The sequence below is a fragment of the Hyperolius riggenbachi genome, chromosome 3, assembly GCF_040937935.1.
Source record: "Hyperolius riggenbachi isolate aHypRig1 chromosome 3, aHypRig1.pri, whole genome shotgun sequence".
NCBI classification, from domain to species: Eukaryota; Metazoa; Chordata; class Amphibia; order Anura; family Hyperoliidae; genus Hyperolius; species Hyperolius riggenbachi.
Window position 1 is genome coordinate 427,453,909 of NC_090648.1, and position 13,415 is coordinate 427,467,323.

The 13,415-nt window shown below is 44.1% G+C and overlaps 1 protein-coding gene across 3 annotated transcripts in view; it reads right to left on the reverse strand.

Moving 5' to 3' along the window:
- The window catches only part of LMNTD1 (lamin tail domain containing 1), a 249,695-nt gene that overhangs the window by 195,028 nt on the left and 41,252 nt on the right, over positions 1-13,415 (reverse strand). For all 3 annotated transcript variants that reach the window (XM_068277587.1, XM_068277585.1, XM_068277586.1), the window contains exon 4: positions 10,686-10,874. In XM_068277587.1, the coding sequence (XP_068133688.1) occupies positions 10,686-10,874 (189 nt within the window). The remainder of the gene's footprint in view (positions 1-10,685; positions 10,875-13,415) is intronic.

Below are 13,415 nucleotides of genomic sequence, written 5' to 3' on the forward strand. Positions count from 1 at the left end.
TGGTGTGTGTTAGATTGTCAATTTATTAACATACACACCCGAGCAATTTTCTCAGAGTTTCCAATCATTTTTATGATAATTGGGGGAATAATTGAACATAGTTGTGTGGTACATTTGTCAGATTTTTGAAATGTTACAATCAGTTAGAAAAATTGATTGCAATTCTTGAATTGAACAGATATTTAAAAGATTGTATGGTGTGTGGCCACCTTTAGGGCTCGTTTCCACTGTTGCGACGCGATTTCGCCGGCATTCCGACGCTTGTAAAAACGCATGCGGATGCGTTTCCGCATGCGTTTTTACCCGCGATTTCGCATGGCAGGGTGCCATGCGAAATTAACCATGACACTGCCAGGGCAAAATAACATTGAAAAAGGTGCGAAATCGCGGGTAAAAACGCATGTAACAAACGCATGCGTTTTTACTATTAAATACATTAGCGGCGATTCGCACGGATTCCCGACGCAGGTGAATTCGGTGGGTCCCATCGTGCAGATTGGGCCCGCCGCCAAATCGCTCCCGCACGCCGCACATGTGGAAACAGCCACGGCCACTTCAGTGTAACAAGCGAATCCGCATCTCGTCGCCGCATGCGGATTCGCTATGGTGGAAACGAGCCCTTAGTGTGAGCTAATTCAGTGTGTGTTCACCTGTTGATCTCTGCACAGGAGTGCCCGGTAGTAATACGGATGGTAATCATAGATAGGGTGTGAGGTGACTGGGGAACTGTGGGACACTGCAGGAGTCCAGGCCAGCCGACAACACACTACTTGATATGACTGTAAACTACAGACTTTAGTCCACACATTACATGTGCATCCACAGAATAGATTCCACTGGTTTCCAGCTTATTGATGCGCAGCAGCTGTTTTTTGCAGTGCTCTCGAGTTAATAGACTGAATATCACAGGCTGGTTGATGATCTCTATTTTGATAGTGGTATATTGTTGGAATGGCGCTGTGGTGTCATTTTCTCTATAGAATTTTGCATGGGCAGACACTTGTTCCTAAAGTTCGGCAGCAATAGACAGCCACAAGGTATGGGACATGGGCTGAACTCCCCCAGCCCACCCTTTAGATTGTAAACCTCTAGCAGGGCTCTCCATTGTAGTGATTCCAGCTTGATTATGCAATCTCACTGTCTGACACCCCTCTAATGCTGGATACACACGGTGCGTTCGCGCACTCGATTTCCCGCTCGATTCTCGTCGATTCGTTTATTTCCAACATGTCCAATTTGTATTTCGATGGATCGTTAGGTCGATTCGCATGCAAAGTATGCCAAATCGACCTAACGATCCATCGAAATACAAATCGGACATGTTGGAAATAAACAAATCGACGGGAATCGAGCGGGAAATCGAAGTGCGCGAACGCACCGTGTGTATCCAGCATTAGGGCCAATTCACACTTAAGTGTGAATTGCGCGACTCCCGCTTTTTGCAAAATGCTAGCATTTTTTAAAAATTCTTGTGCTATTTTAGCCTATGGCTGTGTTCTCTCTGCCGTGATTGCGGGCATTTTGTGATTATCGCTAATCGCAAACACGTTACCTGCCTCGTTTTGCCGGCGATTCTGGAGCGATTGTAATTAGCATGTATAGAACCGCTAATCGCGATCGCTCCAAAAACGCTAATTTGTCTAGTGATTTTTCCGCGTTAAATCACGGAAAAATCACCCGCTGAAAACGCGAACGCGAATTGCTAGTGTTTAGCAATTTTAGGTGTGAATGGGCGCTAAGGGCTAGTTCACACTGGGCGATTTTTCAGTGTTTTGCTGATCACTGGCAATCAGCAAAATGCTGCTGCTAATGCAAGTCAATGGTAGTGTTCACACTGTAGTGATCGCCAGTGATTAATGATTTGCTGATGGTGCATGCAGCATTTTTGGAGCGATTGCATTTCAGTGTTATAGAATCACAAAATGCAATCACTTCTAAATCGCTTTCCTGTACAGTGAAAAAAACTGCTTTTTCTGATCGCCGGCGATCAGCAAATCACTACCAAAGCGCCTAGTGAGAACTAGCCCTAATGGACTAGAACAGACTCTATTTTGAACCAAAACTCTTAACAACTGTTATCAAAGATATTTGCATGATCTTGTTTTCTGGGGAGCTCCTTGTTTGTCCTACCTTGTATGTTAACCCATTTATCTAGCGTAATATGTTGGTGCTTTATAAATACAATAAATAATAACTTCCTGGTATCAACGCCTGTTTTCAGTATCCTTTACTACAGCTTTGCATTATGTGAAGCACATGTGGCAGCTTCATGTAATTTGCAGATTGATGACAAGGTGTGGCATCAATGCTATGTATGAGTAGACTCCTTGGGCTCGATTCACAAAGCGGTGATAACTCAGTTATCACGCCTAAAAGACTTTAGGCGTGACAACCTTTGCACTAACAAAGTTATCACCGCTTAGTGCTCTAACTCGCGCGAAGCTACCGCGCGTACGCGCGCGCGCAAAGTCCCATAGGGCTTAATGGGAGCTTTGCGCGCAAAACTTTGCGCGCAAAAAATTCGCGCGAGTTTCTTCTTATCATGCCTAAACTGAGTTTAGGCGTGATAAAGGGGTTTTCACTCGCGTGCAAACACTTTGCACCGCTTTGTGAATCAGGCCCCAAGTGTTTTATATTGTTCCTGTTGATTGTACTGTATGGCTTGCTACTAGGCCCAGAGTTACATCAGAGGAGCCTATAGGCACAGATGTCCTGGGAGCCTAGACCTAGCCCTCCATGAACCTACAAAGCCCAGCCGAACCGCTTGCACAGCTGTCACTTCTCTTGTCATACTTCCTTTGCCCGTCATAAGTAATTACGGGTGTCCCTTAGCATTAGGTAGCCAGAGGTACCCTCAGCATTAAGTAGCTAGACGTGCCTCCGACTAATAGCCCATACTCACGGGCTACAATTGTCGCCGCAACACGCGGCGTGCGCGTGTGGCGGCGACAGGTCGCCCGTGAGTATAAGGCGTTGCACGGGCGCGCACCCCAAACCGTCGCTCGTCGCTGATGTCACCAGGCGATTGAACTGGTCAATTGCCTAGTGACAGTTGCCGCCGCAACTTCGCCGCAACTGTCGCTAGTCCGCGTGTGGATGCGGACTAGCGACAGCAACCCCATAGCCGGCGCACTGAGTTTCCGGCGAGGAGGAGGAACGTCGGCGACAGCTTCCGTCGCGCCACTAGTCCCTCTTCTGCAGTGTGTATGCGGAGGGACGTGGCGACGAGCTGTCGCCGAACTGTCGCGCACACGCTCCTGTGTGCTAGCGACATGCAGTTTTTGTTGCCCGTGAGTACGGGCCATAAAGGGGATCTCATCAGTGGAATGCCGAGAGCTGTGTGAGTAACCTCTCATGTATGCTCTGCTCGGCACTCTGTATAGGAAAGGAAGGAGGGGGAAAGGAGGGAGCCACCTTTCCATCATTATGCACCTTTAGGCACGTGCCTACAGTGCCTTATGGTAAATCTAGCCCTGCTTGCTACTTTGGAGTTAAAATGTATATTAAAAAAAGGTGATCTATTTATTTAGGTGTTATCGTTGTTATATTATCTCGCTGTTACAAAGTGTCCTTTGCAGTGGTGTAGCTTAAGAGCACTGGGCCCCAGTACGAGTCTTACATTGGGCCCCCCAAAGCGCTCTATACATAACAATGAATATTGTGCACCAAATCTAAGGACTAAGGACATCTGCAGTGTCAGAGGGCTGTAGGCTGGGGAGGAGAACAGTCCTGTAATGGTTAGAGGTGATCATTACTAGCCAAAAACGAATAAAGAGCTAATAAAGCGGTTGAAGGAGGGCCCCTACTAGTGCGGTCACTACCTCTGTACCATACCACTGCCTTGTTGTAATGCAGGGGTGTCAAACTCAATCACACAATAGACCAAAATCTGAAAGCCAGTCTAAGTTGCAAGATTTAACAGGGGGGAGTCTCGGATTGGCACCCTAAAACGTCTGGTGCAATACCTGAATGCGCCCACTGCACCAATGTACTACTCTGGATGGGAAGGCAGCATGATGCCATCTGAAGTAATAGAGAGGGTAGGAAATTGAGAGCCCCAACCTGTGCTGTATACTTCATTCCATGAGTGCGCTCACAGCACACTGGAAGTTACATTTGTATTGTAGGATGCCCAGACAGGTGGGTGGCAGCACCAAACAGCTAATTTGTGTAAAAAGTAGCTTTCAATGGTATGGAATAGGAAGGGCAAAGATGCTTTTAAATGCATCATGTGCATGCGTGCCAACTCTAGACACTTCCTCTATGCAACCAATCGCAACAGGCGATAGGGAGGGTACATGTGCGTAATGCCTGGACGTCCTACTGTGTTGTAATTTCCACTTTGCTGTGGTCATGTACAGTACAGGTTGGTGCTTTCCACTTCCTCCATTTTTTTTACTTCGAGACGAGGCGGGCCATATTCAGCCTGTGAGCCTTGTGTGTTGTACTGAAGGGCCTCTATCACTTCTATTCCTTGATTACCGAAGATCTTCTTTTATTTAACGGGAACCTACACTGAGAGGGATATGGATGTTTCCTTTTAAACAATACCATTTGCTTGGCAGTCCTGCTGCAGTAGTGGCTGAATCACACACCTGAAACAAGCATGCAGCTAATCCAGTCTGACTTCAGTCAGAGCACCTGATCTGCATGCTTGTTCAGGGGCTGTGGCGAAAAGTATTAGAGACACAGGATCAGCAGGAGAGTCAGGCAGCTGGTATTATTTTAAAAGGAAAAATCCATATCCTTCTCAGTTTAGGTTCCCTTTAACTGATGTAAGAGAAAAAGGCTAGAGGCGGCAGTTTGGCGCAGCAAGGACTGCATCTCGTGTTTGTCTGCTGTTAGGGCCCATTCACACTTACAAACGCAAACCGCTAGTGATTAGAGCTCACATTTTTGCATTGGCGATTTTTACATGATTAACGCAAAAAAATTACTGGACATTTTTGCATTTTTTGAGCGCTCGCAATTTGTGATTGAAATACATTGCAATCGCTATCACTCAAAAACTAAAAAATGCTGCATGTATCGCGTTTTGCGTCCAGCTCTAATCACTGCCATATAGTTAACATTGCGCTAGTGCTTTAAAAAGCTTGGCGATTAGCAGTAAACACCCGCTAATTGCCCGAGTATGAACGGGCCCTTAGGGCCTGTTTACACAGGCGTTAAACATGGCATTTGCAGTGGTCATGGCGTTAATCGCTCAAGTGCTGACCATTCAGCTGAATAAAAATTGCTTTTAAACAAGGGTTACAACGTTCCTCATCGTTCATGTAAACGCTGTTGTCTTGTCCTGGAATCTACATGTAGCATCCAGGATCGGCAACTTTGGCGCTTCCATGCCCCCTAGGGGGCTCAAAATGTGATGGAGGCAACAGGTACGCCTTTAGCATTGGCTAAATGAGACATCCCCAGAACCCCATGTGAACCAGCCCTTAGATGAAAGCTAAGCTGGCATTAGGAATTGAGATACAGGACTATGTTTTGTTGCCTTCTCGGGACAAAGAGGCCTATTCATGACCGGTGTACAGTATTTGAGGAATTTACAAATGTTTAGCCGTGCCCTGAAACCACGCAGTTCCATGTTATTCTTGAAGCCCACGTGCGGAGCAGCTTCTCACGCACGAACAATACAGTGCAGTTGTTTGAAAGTAAAGATCGTCCCTCCCCGATAGCAGCCATGCAGAACCGTAAAAACAGACATTTGCTAAATAAATACAGAAAGTCAGCAAAATATTTCCCCAAGAAACGAGAGTGTGACATGGGTGACATGACGAGAAAAACTTGTCACAGCTTAATGTATACATCCTGTCACAAAAATATTAGTCCAAGCAGGCTGAAATCCGATAGCCTTTAACCACTTGACCACTACAGGTTGTGTTCCCATTATGGGTCTGAGCAGTTTTCACATTTGAGTGCTCCTCCCATTCATTCGGCTATAACTTTCACTACATATCCCACCTAAATGATCTATACATAGATTTTTTTTTTGCCACAAATTGGGCTTTCCTATGGTGGTACTTTTTGCTAAGAATTATTTTCTTTTATATGCCTTTTAACAGGAACAATAGGAAAAAATTGAGAAAAAAATCATATTCAATTTCAGTTTTCAGCCATTATAGTTTAAAAAAAACTTGCTACTGTTGATAAAACCCACACATTTTATTTGTGTATTTGTCCCGGTTATAATAACATTTAAATTATGTACCCAATGTATGTTTTTTTTATACCTTATTACTAATTACAAGTCCTTATTTTAAAAATAACAGTAATACATGTTCAAAAAGTTGAGTTCCTAAGGTAACTATTTATGGTTTTTTTTTTTTTTTTTTTTTTTTGTTTTTTTTTTTACAAATGTTTTATTTCTGTAACTGTGGGGGAGGGGAGGGTAAGGGGTTAATAACTAATGAGGATTTTGCCTTTATTTATTTATTTTAGTGTATTTAGGTTTTTATCTGTATGCTGTGATGCTGGATTATGGAATAAAGATTTTCTACTTTCACCATAAACACTGGTGCAGCGGGATTTTCCTTTTTACCTGTTACTGGTGCTGGCCAAGATTTCCTGCACCCCTTTGTTGGGTGGGTGAGTGTGTATGCAGCAGCCTTCCTTTACAACTTTTAGCCATATTCTGTATATTCTGGCATATAAGACTACTTTGTAACCCAGGAAAATCTTGTCAAAAGTCGGGGGTCGTCTTATACGCTGGGTGTCTTCTTATAGGGCATGTGCTGAAACTTCCGAGCCGGACTGGAGAATCTGCGATTGCCGCATATTGTGGGGGGAGCACTTTCCATGTAATCAAGGGAAATCTATTTATTATTACTATTATTAGAAATATTTTGATTACTGTAGGAGTGTACTCTCCTCTCCTGTCTGGCACTAACATCTGTCTTTGCTCTTACTGTAAAGGGCTCTAAGGGTGGAAATATACACTGTTAGCTTCCCTTCCGAGTGCTATCTCTTCTATAAGAGAACAGGGACGGTCAATGAGATGATTATGAAAATATTATTCTAATTGTGCGCTAATTATTAAGGAACCAATCAAATGCTACAGCAGCTACTTTTGTTTGGGCCATTTCCAAGCTACTAAATTTGCATATCACTTGCAATGACTCATAATATTGACCAACTATGCTTATTAAGTAGGAGAGGAAAGAAATGTAGATAATCTTAGAAACTGTCCATAAACTGTAAAGCTGAACCTTAATGGAAACAAAAAAAACAAAAAAACAGAAAGCAGAGCTTGTGCTGACTAGTTCTGTACTGCCCTGCATTGCTCCTCCCTCCCAGCTGCTATTTTTCAAAGGTGGAGGAGGTGTGAGGCCTCCACCCCTTGCAAGACACCTGCTACTGTCTTCAGGCTAGACTGTGTCACAGCTATCCACCTCCAGTGAAGGTCATAGTCACACAGAGCAACGTTCAGTAAGTCTTGGATGGGGGAATGGCTGCAAAAATGGGAACATGGGGGTTCCATAGAGATGTTTAAATTACATGGAATTGTATTTGACGGACACTACTTGCAGCGTCTTTTTGGTCATCTCAGGGGCGTGCCATGGTGATTTTACTATTACGCATGCAAATACATGACTGGTTCCCTTTGAGCTGGGTACAGCCAGTGATGGAAGCTGGGGATATTGTTCTGCACTGATGCTCCTCAGATGCTGCAGTTACTGTATCTGTGTGTGGTCCTGGAAGATGTAGCTGGCTATAGATAACACACCTCTCCCATGAGATAAGGAAGCTCTATCTGTGAAATGTCTGGTTACACACATTAACCCCTCTACTGAAGTGGTGACCCTGCTCTGCTCTCCAGTTCTGCCAGATAAACAAGTCTCTGTGACAAGAGCCCAGCATGGATGACATGACACAAAAGGTCATCTCAGGCCTCTCTGCTCATTAACTCCTTTCCTCCAGCAATCTTATCACTATCATTATGCTGTTTCAATCAATGGTATCATCCTCATTCAAAACTTCCTATGTTGTTATGTAGCACTGACACATATCTGCACTGCTGCATTACTGCTTGATGCACTACTAAGCTATGTGACCATCGATCCACCGCTGCCCCTCCTGCTATAGGTAGTAAACTGATTACAACTTATCAGAAGTTTATTAATCAGGCATGCAGGGGTCAACAAATTGTTGGCAGGTTTGATTAAGGGCCCGTTTCCACTTCTGCCTGGCATGCGTTTCCAAATTGCACACCATCACTTGTTACAACGCGAATACACGTGATTCCCTCTAGTTGTGCCATGCGCGGGTATGAGGAATCACACGTGTTGCAAAAATCTGCAGCATGCCATGCATTTTATTCCTCTATTGATTTCAATAGGCTACATTTCCCCATCCGAATTGCATGCAGGCAGGCGCTGTGAATTTGCAGCAATGAAAATGGTTCCTAAGAAATACCAACTGTATGTATGGCCACCTTTACTGTCCCTAAGGGCCTGAGCCCACTGTCCGCTTTTCAGCAACACATCAATGTTGCACAACTGCGCACAACTGCGTTAGTGGGCTCAGGCCCTCAGTGGGGATCACAGCCAAATGTCTCTACAATATTTATTTGCGACAGGATTTTGCCCCATTGCAAATATCGGTCCTGCTTCATTCTCTTAGCTGTCTGTACTTGTGTACAAATTATAGAAGGGCAGGAAAATCACAATGCAATCATGATGCTATGCAGTTCTGGTTTTTTTTTAGGTCCATAAATTTCAGGGTCTATGGCTAAAAATATTATGCTGAGAATACACGGTACGTTTTTCGCATTCGATTCAGCGCGATCTATTAGCCATTCGATTTCCAGCTCGATTCTCTTCCACTCGTTTTTCTTATCTTTTTCCATTCACTTCTATGAGAAATCGAGCGGAAACGAATCGAGCAGAGCATCGGACATGTAGGAATTTTATCATCGAAGGCATCTATCGTAACGATTCTTTGCAAAAAACGTACCGTGTATTCCCCACATTAAAGAGAATCTGTACTGTAAAATTCTTACAATAAAAAGCATACCATTCTATTCATTATGTTCTCCTGGGCCCCTCTGTGCTGTTTCTGCCTCTCCCTGCTGCAATCCTGGCTTGTAATTGCCATTTTTATGCAGTGTTTACAAACAAAAGACATAGCAAGTGATAGGCTGAGAGTAGCTCAGTGTGTGAGTCATACAGAGTGTGCAGTGGGCCTGGAGAGGGTGTGTATAGCTTCTAGCCAATCACAAGCAGCACAGCACATTCCAGCCTGACTGCCTGAGCCTTGCAGACCCGACAGAGGAGAGAAGATTAGATCATATAACAGAGATAATACAGACACTGTGCAACTAGGAAAGGCTGCAGTAGGACAGAGCACATTAGAAAAGCTATAGGAACTTATAGGATGGAAGAAATAAGGCTCAACATTTTGTTACAGAGTCTCTTTAAGGTGCCCATACATCAGGAATTGTATGGGCAGATCGACCAAGAGACAGATCTCTCTCTGATCATAGCAAGATCTGTTGCCTGCCCATACACTGCAGGCCGATTCTCAATCAGTTTCAGCTTTACATTTCTTGGGAATCGGCCTTGTTACGCCACATATGCTGCCCCTGGCGCTGTTCCCCTAGTGTAAATTGTGCCCCGTACATGCATACTTTACTTCTTAGTGTCTGCCACTGGCTGCCCACGTTACGCCGGCAACCACATGGGGAACATGTATATGGACAGAGCACGGAGCCAGCGGTGGACACCGACCGGTAAAGTATGCATGCATGGGGCACTGGGGGGAACATTTTACACCAGGGGGGATACCACTTCACCGCGGTTGTCGCTCGTCCTGATATTGCCAGCCATTACCTCCGCGCACCTGATTGAGCATGTCGGCCCTACCCATGTCCGATCGATGCAAAAGACCAATTTGAGCCTGATATTGGTTGCATCGTCGATCAGGCATGCTTGTGGCAGCACCCATTTTCATTTGTTTCAATTGTAATAATCGAATTGGATGGTCACCTGATGTATGGCCACATTTAGAGGCAATGGATTCACAGGATATCCAGGCAATTTGCATTGTTTAAAACTAGCGTCGGCCTCCATATTTCTCTCACCAGATTCCCTGTAGTGAAAATAACCTACTGAATAAAATTGCCTATTTTTTGCAATATTCATTTGAAACTTATTTAGTCGGTGTTTTCCCATTGTAAGATCCTGATCACCCTGATTTACATTCTGAAATGGATCACAGGTGGCGGAATCTTTAGTTGTGTTTGGTGATTTCCGTGGAATTTTTGGTTATTGAGAGTTCCAAAGTCAGTACAAAATATACCTTGTCTTCCAAAATGCTCGGAGGGGGGGGGGGGTGATTCTGCATAGCTAATCAGCCTAAGCTAAACATCACTGGGAGGGCAGGGCTACATTCAATACACAGAAATATATAGATGAAGGAAGTGTTTCTGAATATATAGATGTACAAGTGGGTATCCTGAATGATTTACTGCATTCTACTATAGGTCACTACGGTGCATCTTTAAATGATCGCTCTCAAGTCAGCCTGGGTATGCCCACCTTTAGTGCTGTGACTCTATAACAGCTATATAAATACTGTAAATAATAATACTAATATATAACTTCCCTACATTGTACTCATTTCAGTCTATTTGGGTCTATTGATTCCTGTTGCAGTAGTCTAGGCAGGAAAGGGAATGGGCATCTTACTTTGTCTGTGCCATGAGGATACTCTGCTGCAGCTCTCTGCCTTCCTGCCTGGCCAGGTCCAGCTGTATGGAGGGGGCTATAGCCGCACCCCTCAGGCTCTGGATATCTGACTCCTTCTGTGCCACCAGCAGTTGCAACGCTCGGATTTCTTCATCCTTCTTCAGAATGTCGCTGTTCATCTCCAAAAGCCTGCCATGAAATGAAATAGAGAGTGAAAATTCATAAATTCTGATAGCGTGTCTTTGCGAGGAGCCGATCATTTTCCCTAAACTGAGGCTTTGGCTGAAATAATATAGAAACTACATTTTGGTTAGTTTTGACATAGATGTTGACAGAAATGAGAAAAAAGGTGAATTCACTGGACTCTGGCCGCTCCAGAGACATTAGCAGACCCAATAGAATAGAGGTGCCTGTTGTGTCCCGCGAACTTTACTACGGTAATGCATGTTAGTAATGCCGTTACCATAGCAACGCTCCAGTTACTCAATTACCGTGGGTCGAGCCAATGGCGTAACTCACGGTGACCTGCTGCCGGCAGTATCGGTATTGTTGCCATGCATTGTACTGCCATGCACTGTCTGCACGCAGCAATATTACTGCAGCTTCCTGCTTTAACCCCCATGAGAGAAAGCTGTCAGAATGCACCAGTGCATCACACCTTGCTGTATAGCTGCAGATAAGTCTGAATGCTCATGCTGACCCCTATCACCTGCTTAAAGAACCTATAATGGGCAGGTCAGTGGTGTACAAAGTCCACAGTGGGTCCCTGTGCAGAACGAACAAAGTAGGCCCCATGAAGCTTGCTCAGCCCCTGCACAGGCCTATGTCCGCCACTAGCCAGGTGAGTGTCAGAACAGGACCATGGAGCAATGGTACAAGGTGCCCTGGTGTGATATAATATGTTTCTTAGCCTCCAAATTACCCGGATCTTAAACCAACCTTGAGACTACGGGACGTGCTGGAAAAGCAAGTGTGATCCATGGAGGCCTCATCCCAATTCTTACTTAAAAGTTCTCCTGCTAAAATCTTGCATTCAGACACCACAGGGCACTGACTTTCTGCGGTCTTGGGGAACCCATGCCTTGATGGGTCAGAGCTGTTTTGGTTCAACAGGGAGACCTTCACAATGTTAGGCAACTGGTTTTAATATTTTGGCTGATCAGTACACAGTATATGCAATATTTAAGATAAAGTATCATAAACTGTCTCCTAGAGGTGTGTTCACTAGACTGTGGTAAATAGTGAATTTACCAAACCGTTACCTTATTTGCTCAACTTTTTATTTGCATCTTAATAAGAAAAGTCTGTTAAAAGTAGAAAAAGCAAACGTCTCCAATGAAATTAAGGTCATTCTCTCCGATTTGTACCTTTCTCATGCCAGTTATATCTGAGATCACCAAGGCAACACAGAGTAGTGAGGTCACTGAGGCTTGTTTTGTTCCAAGCAAGTTATGTGGAATATTTTATCACAAATGTTCCACCAGTTTTTATCAAAACTTAAATCTGACCACCTATTTTGAAAAAACATCCCCCACCTGCTTCAATATGATACTGACAGGAAGTCAGTGTTGCTCTGATAAATAGACCCCTCAGGATCAACAACAGCACTGTTGTTTTTAATTGATTTTGTATGGACTTGGGTCTATGACTTTTTTATTCACCAGTGGAGAATTATCCATGACTCTATAAAGGAAGATATTTCCCCAGTCTCTATGTGGGGATTGAAGTTCTGTGGAAATGCATATAAATTGGCTACAATACTTCCATACGGGAGATTATAAAGTTTAAAAAAAATGTGCACACAAAACTTCTATCTCGGCTTGCTTTCCTTTTCCTGATACCTTCAATTACTCACACTGTGTTCAACTTCTTGCAAATACTCCCATTTTTGTTTTTATGGTACCACTTGCAACATCAGCCATTGCAAACCGATCCTAAGTTCCTACACACTCTATGTATGCTGCTGTCAGCTTTGATGTACTGCGCATGGTGCGCAATCTGTACTGACATTTGAGAGTCCATTCACTTTCATATTAATGCACACACCTATGCTGTGCAGTGCATAATCGGATGCATTTTACACGTAACACATTTGCAGCTCTATTGCGTTGTTGCATGCGGTGTGTGCGCATACACGTTACAACTGTGGACAAAGCCTATGAGAAGAGTTCTAGATTGGCATGTCCATTTCTCTCAAATGTTGTATATAAGAAAGAGGAGACAGACCTTTGCCACACCTCCCACCACGCCCCAAGATACACATATCACAAAGGCCTCACAAGCAAAAGTTGTATTCTCATATGCCTCATACAAAACCATGATGTTGTCCATGGAAAAATCTGTCAAAAAAGATGTATTCCCTGCCATATAATACACTCCAGAAGTTAGAACATAATCCACTCCTGCACTGACCATTGGTTTGCTGATTAAAGTCACCTGGGCCTTGTGACTTGCTTTACTAAAAGCCAGATGAGTTTAATCAGGAAGAGACTGGAAAGTGCCTCAGTAGAGAATTGTGTATGTTACTAGCTTGGACACAGGTGGAATATGAGAAGAATGAATTACAGGACTGTGAGACGTGGAGAGTGAGGAGCCAGAGAGAGATAAAGAAGGTGAGAGAGCGTTTGATGGAAAGAGGGAGAGAAAATAGAGGAAGGGGGCAGGGGAGAGAGAGTTGGTAGGGATGGAGTTAAGATGGCCATACACTGGTCAATTTTTTTGACCGATACC